A 9136-nucleotide genomic window follows, 5' to 3' on the forward strand; every position below is an offset into this window, starting at 1 on the left:
GCTCCTCTTCCCAAGCAGTTTTCACAGGACTGCCAAAACGACAGCTGCCACAGAACACCTGACATCAGGTGCAGCAGCTCAAATTAGCCTGATTCAGTCAACTCCGGAAGGCTGCTACCGAGTCCCAGCCTCTCCTAAGCACTGGCTGTCAACCGGCTCTTAGAAAGGGCACAGCGGGTGACAAACGACTTAGATAAAACTGCTAACCTCAGCCCTCAAAGAGCTTATCATCAGTTCACCAACTGACTTCACCCTGTCCTTCCAAATTACCCTTCTGAAACCCAGCCCTGGCCACCATCACAGGATCTCAGAATTTTCTCTCCAAGTGGCACAACTATTGGGTTGTCGGAAAAGTCATGACGCATTTTTGCAATGAAAAACACAGAAAAAATACGTCATGACTTTTCCGACAACCCAACAGATTTCTCAGTAATGGCCGAAAATGGAAATGCCCTTATCGCACTTCATCAAAAATACAAGCAAGCAAACCACAAAAGGGCTTGTAAATGAAAAATTCAACAGTAAAAGCTCTTATTTATCCTTTGTCCATTCAAGGCATTTTAACTGAATGCTTACTGCACCCCAGGCACCCTGCTAGGTGCTGGGGACTCCGGGCAGGAACGAGACAGAGTACCTCTCTCCTCGGGAGCTTCAGAGGAGACAGGGTCCTTACAGAAAAAGGCTCGGTGTTGCAGGTGAGACCACCCCACCCTGTTGGTGGTGCCGAAACAGAAAGGGCCCCTTCCAGGACAGATCTGAGAGACGAGTGTTACAGTCACAGAGAGCCAGTAAGTAGGTTCTGATAAGAGCAGCTCAGGAGCGAAGAACGGAGGAAATGTCTTCAGACTTTCCAACTGAATAAGCTGGAAATAAAAAGGAATTTCCTTCCAACAAAACGGTGCTCTTTCTCTAACAAAAATGTAAAATGAAGCGTGTAAAAGCAAATAAAGGGCAGCGGCAGCTTTCTCTGGGCCCGCCCCCCACTCCCAGGAGAAAGAGACCCCTGGGCTCTCTGCTTCACACACCACCCGAGAAGGGCTGAAGTCTTAGTCTGCTTTGCAGGCAAATAAGCAAGAAGCCTCTGCCACAAACATGAAAAAAGCCAAAGTCGCAGATAAAAGCCTGGGTGCAGGATGCTGGAAACCTTCAGAAAGGGACCTTCTGAAGGTCCAACTCGCAGCACCTCTGAGCATAATAAGCGACATAAAGTGTACACTGACTATTTTCCAGCAGGAGCTGTGCTGATGCCAATTATTTTCTGCCCTCATCAACAGAGCCTGGCACCCCTGAACCATCACCTATAGGTGCATGAGTTCAGAGCACGATTCTTTCCCCAATTCAGCATGGAAAAAGTGCTGCTCACAGCAATTTGACACCATTTCATTAGATTAATTTTTAAACGTGTTATCCTAACAATTATGCCAACTGCCATGGAATTAATATTCAAACTGACTTGACAAAAATTACCAAATCCCCTAAAGAAAATAATTAGTCATGAGGCATAAATGAGACTTTTCTCTGGCCAACAGCACATAAAACAGAAAGCTCATCGTAGAATGGGTGGTATCAAAGCCTTTCCCACACTGCGCTCAACTCTTCGCCCACAGTGCCTAAAGCTGAGGCAAGTTCTCCCAAACTTCACTTAACATATTAATGCACTCGCTGGTTTAAACTCTTTGAGGGTAAAATGATGCATGCTGAAAGCCTTAGCAATTAAAAAGCTCTTTCATTTGTAGGAGAAGCAAGATAAACACATACAATTGCTTGCAGCGTCCATATCCACAGCTGGAAATTAGAATACTGGTTCATTTCTTGGGGTTATTTCCCAAGTTTGTTAAGAAATGTACATAAGACATCCTAACACCTGCTTTCCTCTTTTCTTTCAGGGTTTTATATATTTTTATAATCTACCTTAAACCCTTTCTAGAGTCAGGTAAGATATGAATCAAGTCATAGTCAAATAGGACATCGTGTACCATAACAGAAATAAAACATGTCTTCCCTGCAGCCCACCTCTGAGTCATTGGCAGGGGCTGCTGAGCCCCAGAACAGAGGGTTGTGAGCCCATCCGCAGCCTCGGCAGGGAAGAATGCAGCAGTTGATTAGTGATGTCTGCCCTGGACAAGACCAATAGTTTGCGGACCCATGGACCATGTATTTGCCATTACCATCCTTCAATAAACCATTTAAAATTAGTAAAATGCAGATTCATGAATAAAATGTAACATATGAATGGTTTCTAGGATGTAAGTTAAGGGAGGGCTATAGTCAAAAATCTTAAGCCTATTTTCTGACTATTTTCTATAGTCAAAAATCTTAAACCAAACTGGATTAAACTATCAAGTTTTAGAGGAAAGCTGACCTAAGACAGGAAATGCAAATTCTAGTCTAGCTGTGGAGCCACAAGCCAGTCGGCTCACTGGGCCTCAGTTTACTCAGCCATAAAGTAAGGGATTAAACAAAAGATCTCTTCATTTCTACCATGACTAATACGAGCAGCCCCAATCCGGTCTCTGCGGGGCCGAGGGAGCTGGTAGGAGAGCAGTCACCTGACAGGAGAGTCGCTCTCCAGGAAATGACTGAAACCCCGACATCCCTCCACTGCTCCCGCGGGATATACTGTCTGATCAGTTTCTACATCTATGTTTAATCTTCAGCATCACCAGGACAAGAAATTCCATATGCATATTTCTTTGCCTTAATACAACCTCTTTTCCATCTTGGGGCAAGGGTGGGGGTCAGGGGCAGGAACTTCTATCTCAATACTCAAACTATTAAATTCAGCAAACAATTAAACTACCTTCGTTCAAAAGTTAAGTATCATCACTTCAACTTAAAACCAGTCCCTTCCACTGGAAGTCCGCGTCACTTGTAGTTTTGAGATCAGCCTAAATCTTCCCGATGTGTTAAGATGACCAAGAGTCCCCCTGGAAAACAAGGAAGCAGACACAGGCCGCCTGCTAGGACAGTGTTGTGTGTGTGGGGCTGGTTCAGTCTCACGTGTGGCCTTGGCAACTGCGACAGACACATGTAACTTTTCTGTCTGCCCTGCATCCCCTCCTTTTGGGCACTCTCACCTCCAACTCCAAGGAGCCCCACTTCCTGTGCTTCAGGTGATCCGTGTTGGCCAATCAAAAAACTCTCACCTCCCGGACATAATGACTGTCTCAGGGACCACCTGCCAAGCAGGCCCAGCATCCTCTTCCAGAGCCTGATGTGGACACCAGGACATCACTTGGTATAAGGACAATGCAAACCTACAATTGCCAGGCTGTCTTTTCTACCACCTGAAGAGCATCAGCCCAACACAGGACAGCAGGCCTAGAGGGGGCAAGAGAGTGCCAGAGCCCCACGCCAGCTGGGCACCCGGATCCTCAAGCCCAAATTTAGAGTCTGTCACCGGCAGCCCAGAGTTTGCAGAACAAGCCTTATAGGCCAAACGTAAGCGTCTGAGGTCAAGTTTTCTTCAGTTCCTCATGATCAATCCCTTCTCCCTGCATCTCAGACTCAGCTTCCAGGGTTCCACCTCTAACCAAAAAATACTATATACTCCCACAGACAAAGTCAAAGAAAAAAGCCTGCACACAGGAAAAACTGTCAAGGCTCATCTGTCATCCAAGACGTAAGCAGGGAAAGGATCACAGAAGAGGATCGAACACGATGAGAAACTGGAAGGGCCTGAGCGACTCACAGCCAGTAACTGTGAGAATAACTGTCTCCAGGGAGGCAGGACAGACGAATGAGAAACGCTTCCAAAATCCTTCTGAACATATATTCTAGTTCTCTATCAGCGGAAAAAAAAATAATAATAATACACAACAACCCACGGCACCCAAACAAAGAAAACTTGTCAGTAACAAATTGTTTCCAGGCTTCTGAGCCTAATCGTTCCTGTTATTTTTAGAGTGCAGTTTGGATTTCCTTTTAGAGCTGTCCTGGGGTCTCTGCCATGGGTCCACCTGCTGAAGGAAGCCATGAGCGGCAAATTCTGTGGAGCACGTTTAGAACCACCTCCTCAGACGGGGTCTAAAATAATCAGAGAGTAATCGAACAAATGGTACTCTGGTGATGTTCTTCCATCGACGACAGGGGGAAAGATAGTACGAGGAACATAAGCAGGGCAAGCGGCTGAGCACTTAGAGCACCGGTCCTTAACCTTCTGGGGGTCAGGACTCCTCTGGGAATCTGATGAAAGCCAGTCTTCCCCACAAAAAAATGCACATATCACATTTCACATATAATTTCAAGGGGTTCATAAAAGCTGTTTACTATAGCCAGACTCCAGGTTAAATACACCTGACTTAGATTTTTTAAATTGAATTACCCTGAGCATCATGAATAAGCCTCAAAAACTTCAAAGGACTACACTCAACAGCTCATAGGGAAATGCTAAAACTTCCAACTCTGTACCCCCATCCTGAATCAAGACCAAAAAAAACACAAAAACTTACCCTCACCTTCTGCATTTATGAAATATAAGAAAACTTGGCTTTCCCTACATTAGCTCCATTTCTGACATGTCACCCTTACCTTGTTGGACCATTTATACGCTTGGAGGAGCTGACTGTACAGAGGAGTCTTGTCCTGCACGGGATCCAGGCTCAACAGCCCGCTGTTATGGAGAGGATGGTTCTCGGATGGCTTGCCTACCAAATTGCTCAGCCGTTCCAGCTCACTGAAAAGTAAACAGACAAAGCAAATACACCTGAGTCCACTGACACTCCAGTGTTTAGCCCACCATGTTGGTCAGAGGCTGCTCTTCAGGGGGTCCGTCAGAAGTCCCTTAAGAAGAAAATACCTTTTTGAAAGGTGAAAAAGGTTCAGGACAGTCAAGAAAACCTCTAACTGGATGCTTATCTTATTTTAAAACCGAGCTCTCTAGGGCCAGCCGAGTGGCTCAGTTGGTTAAGAGCTTGCTCAAGAGCGCGAGCTCTGAGCAACAGAGTTGCCGGTTCAATTCCCACATGGGCCAGTGACACTGTGCCTCGAGCTGAGCTGCCAACGGGTGGCAGGATGGCTCAGCTGGTGAGAGCACGTGCTCCTAACAACAAGGCTGCTGGTTCAACTGGTGGGCTATGCCCACCCGCAACTAAAGACTGAACTCGGCACCTTGAGCTGAGCTGCTGCCTGAGTGGCTCAGGGGATAGAGCGTGCTGTCGGTTCGACTCCCGCATGGGATGGTGGCTACGCCCACCCTCAACTAATCAAACACGGCACCTTGAGCTGAGCAACACGACTGGACTTGGAGCTGAGCTAGCTGCACCCTCCAAAACTAAGATTGAAGAACAACAACTTGGCTGTTCCCCTTCCCCAATTCCCCAATAAAAATAATAATAATAATAAACGAGCTCTCTAATGCCATTCCAAAGGAGGGGAAAAAAAAGTTACAAGCACTGGAATCAGTAAGACTCCTAAAATCGGGATGTAACGACTTGTATTATTCTCTGCGAGGCGGGAGGAGACTTTGAGGAACTCTGAAATGTGGTACAACACTGCTTCTCACTAAGGCTTTTCAGACCCACATGCAGATCCTTGCATTTGGCAGAACAGCAAGCACCTGAATAAACGATTAGTTATCATTCACAAAGGGATAGATTTGTCTATAGTGCCTCACAGATGGTAAAACTTAAAACAAAGAAGAGACAGAATAAACAAATGGAATGGGAAGACGCCACCAAGGGGGCTGTGTCAAACAAACACACTTCAGTCTAGCAGGAAAACTCGAGGTAAGCTGAGGAAAGTGAGCCAACAGCAAAAGCACATTCCAGGAGTGCGTTCAGAGGGGCCACCAGTCCCCAACTGTCAACACAAGACTCTAGGAACAGCTTCTCAGAACACACTGACTTTGGCGTCTTCAGCCCCCTTCCTCTTGGCACTACTGTGTAAAGAGTTAAGAAGACACAGGGGTAACGTAAACATTCTTAAACTTTCTAAAGTGCTGAAGGACAATAACATCCTCAACTTTACAGAGGGAAGCAAATCCGACAGGAAATGGAAGCGTGGAAAGAACCAGCACATCCCCTAGAGCAGAGACAGTATTAACTGGCACGGGGCCAGACAACAGCAAGTGGATGTGGGCGTTTGGAAGGGGTGAGCAGTCTCCTGGCTTTCCCTCAAAAAAAATGGCAACTACTTAGGAGGGGAAAAAGAGGCACCTATCATTTGGTCACCACCTCCTCCTCCATTCTACCTCCTCCTTCCATCTGGTTACTAAGGAGACCAAGTTGAGAAAGAAAAAAAAAATCCAACCACCCCACAATTCATAGCTAGCTCACCAAATGCCTTTCCTTGCTAAGGTCAGTTCCGAGAAATAAAAGGCTACAACCCCGAAATTCTAACCTCCCTGGAAAAGGCTGACTCTCCTAAGGAAGGGGAGACAAGCTGAGGACCGAACCAATTAAAGAGTGCCTACTATGTGCCAAGCGTTTTACACACACTGTCCCACTTCATTCTTACACCACCACTTATAATACAGAAGTAAAAAAGGTAACCTGTAAGGCAGAGAAAGGAATGTGCAATCCTTCACCCTAAAGGGCCACAGGCTAATTCGGGGATTGGGGGTACGCCTAAGCGATTAAGCTGGTGAACCTGACACCAGCGCTCTCTGAGGAAGGAACTGAACGGGAGCAGGGAGAGGGGGAGTGAGCACTGATCAGGGGGTTTTGGAAAGGCAGGGGGAAGGCGGGAAGATGGATCAAGGCGCTCTGTCCTGTCTGGGGGTAGGATACGATGAATTCCGGGTTCAGGGGCGAGGAATTAGGGCCAATCAGACCAGGTGTGCTTGGGTTTGGGGCAGGGCTCATCAGGTCCTGTTTGCACGATCCGTGCAGTTTGATGATGGAGCACAGAGGGCCTACAGGTGAGAAACCTGCCTAGCTGAGATGAGAAGCGTTGAAGTTCACGGGGGGAACATGTCTCCTCCTGAGGAATGGAACGACCCCAGAAGGGGTCCAGGGCGGGGGGAGGCAGCCAGGACGAGGAGGCCAAGAGAAGGGAGACGAGAAAGCGGAGGAGTCCCTGAGGGACAGGCGGAGGCTTGGAGAGGAGAGAAAGAGGGCAAGGGAGCAATGGAAGGGAGGACAGCCCGTGAATGGGGAGACTCGCGCGGGGTCAGGACAGGGTGGGGGCCGGGCCGTCCCCGACCCCGACTCCGGCCCCTCCAGCCGGTACCTACTTGAGGTCCCGGTTGACCGAATGCAAGTTGTCCTGGAAGTGCGCAATGAAGGCCTTCTCCCGGCCCTCCAGCGTCTCCTTGTTCCGCATGCCATCCTTCAGGCAGTCGAACACCCTGCTCACGCTGGAGCGCAGCGCCTGGATGGCACTAATGGCCTGGGAAAAGGCCTCCAGGTTCACTCCGACACTTAGCACGTCCGCCATGTTTGCCGCCGCCACAGCGGGCTCTCCAAAGCCGGCTTCACCAGCAAAAAGCCGCGCTCACTGATGACGCAAGCCCCCAAGGCCTCTGGGAAACGTAGTTTTCTTGGGGCGGGGCCGCCCAAGTGGTTTCAGCGGGCGCTATCCAGAAACTTTAAAGGAATGCGTGGGCAGGAAAGTGATCCTCTCGATTTAGGTAAGTCAGGTTGCATGCTGGGCTTTCTCGATGGTGACGAGGAAATCCAGAAAGTTCTGTCATTTCCCCAAACTTGTGATCTTGGGGATTATATGGAAAAGAATCGCTCAGAGCAATAAAATGTCCATGGAGTAAAGAATTATAATCCATTGAATAAAATGAGTCCATATGTAAATAAATGGGAGATAAGGAAAATTTCTTCCCTACAGTAGAATGCCAACTAATAATGTAGAAGGAATAATGGAAAGGAAATTACCTTTTGGCAACATCAGAATAATTGATTCAGAGGATCAAGGGATGCTAAAACTAGTGGGTGAACTTGTGAGGAATAACAGGATATTTATATAGTCTCAAAGAATCATTCCCATAAGAAACTTATAAATTAGTAAGAGAAAAGTCATGATCTAGCAATTTCACTTCTGGATATATGTCCAAAAGAAGGGAAAGTGGATAGTCTCACACCCAGGTTCATAGCAGCATTATTCACAACAGCCAAAAGGCGGCGGCAACCCAGTGTCCGTGGTCAGATGACTGCATGAGCTGCATGTGGTGTGTACATACAGTGGAGTATTTCAGGCTTAAGAAGGAAGACATTCTGACACCTACAACAATGATGAACCTTGAGGACATTATATGCTGAGTGAAATAAGCCCTAAACAAAAGCACAAATACTGTATGATTCTACTTACATGAGGTGTCTAGACTACTCAAATTCACAGAGACAAAAAGTAGCATAGTACTGGGGCTGGGAAGGGGAGAATGAGGGGTTAGTGTTTAATGGGTGCAGAGTTTCAGCTGGGGAAGATGAAAAAGCTCTCTAGATGGTGATGATGGTTGCACAACAGTGTGAATGCACTTGGTGCTACAGAACTGGACACTTACAATCATTAAAATGGTAAATTTTATGTTATGTGTAGTTTCCCATATATGTTTTAAATTCAGTAATGTAAAACGGGGGAGAAAGTAGTGACTTCACAGTACAGAAAGCTGGCAGACACCACCCAGCCAAGAGGTCAAGGTAAACATCACCGGTGTAAGACAAAGCCACCTCCTGAAATGATGCACTGAGAAGAGGGTAACATGACTTCTGTGATATTCCTGACAAAAACGTGCAAAACCTCAATCTGATCAGGACACGAGACAAACTCCAACTGAAAGACATTCCACTAGACAACTGACCTATACTTTTCCACAAAACATCTGTGTTGTGAAAGACAGAGAAGCACTGAGGGATCGTTACAGATTAAAAGACACTAAAGAAACGTGACAACTGAATGCAACGCATGATCTGGGATTTTCTTTTCCTGACATGATTGAGACAATTGGTGAAATCTGAATTAGGCTGTAGATTAGTTATTAATAGCATTTTATTGGTGATGATTTCCTGATTTTGCTGATTTTTGTATTGTGGTTATGGAAGAGGATGTCCTCATTTAGAGAAATATACCCTGAAGGGGAAAAGGAGCATTATTATGTTGCATGAAAAAGAAAAGACGATGAGACATGCTTATTTAGAGAGAAAAGGATAAAGCCAATGTGGAATCTAGTTGAAGGATCTATAGGAAT

The 9136-nt window shown here is 46.5% G+C and overlaps 1 protein-coding gene across 1 annotated transcript in view; it reads right to left on the reverse strand.

Moving 5' to 3' along the window:
- Positions 1-7417, reverse strand: part of MED27 (mediator complex subunit 27) — a 200307-nt gene extending 192890 nt beyond the window's left edge. Inside the window, exons 1-2 of the mRNA XM_019638919.1 lie at positions 7175-7417; positions 4531-4675 (exon numbers count right to left, since the gene is read on the reverse strand). Of these exons, the coding sequence (XP_019494464.1) occupies positions 4531-4675; positions 7175-7377 (348 nt within the window). The 5' untranslated portion in view covers positions 7378-7417. The remainder of the gene's footprint in view (positions 1-4530; positions 4676-7174) is intronic.
- Between the last annotated feature and the right edge of the window lie 1719 nt (positions 7418-9136).

Source organism: Hipposideros armiger, unplaced genomic scaffold, assembly GCF_001890085.2.
Source record: "Hipposideros armiger isolate ML-2016 unplaced genomic scaffold, ASM189008v1 scaffold_3, whole genome shotgun sequence".
Taxonomy (NCBI): domain Eukaryota; kingdom Metazoa; phylum Chordata; class Mammalia; order Chiroptera; family Hipposideridae; genus Hipposideros; species Hipposideros armiger.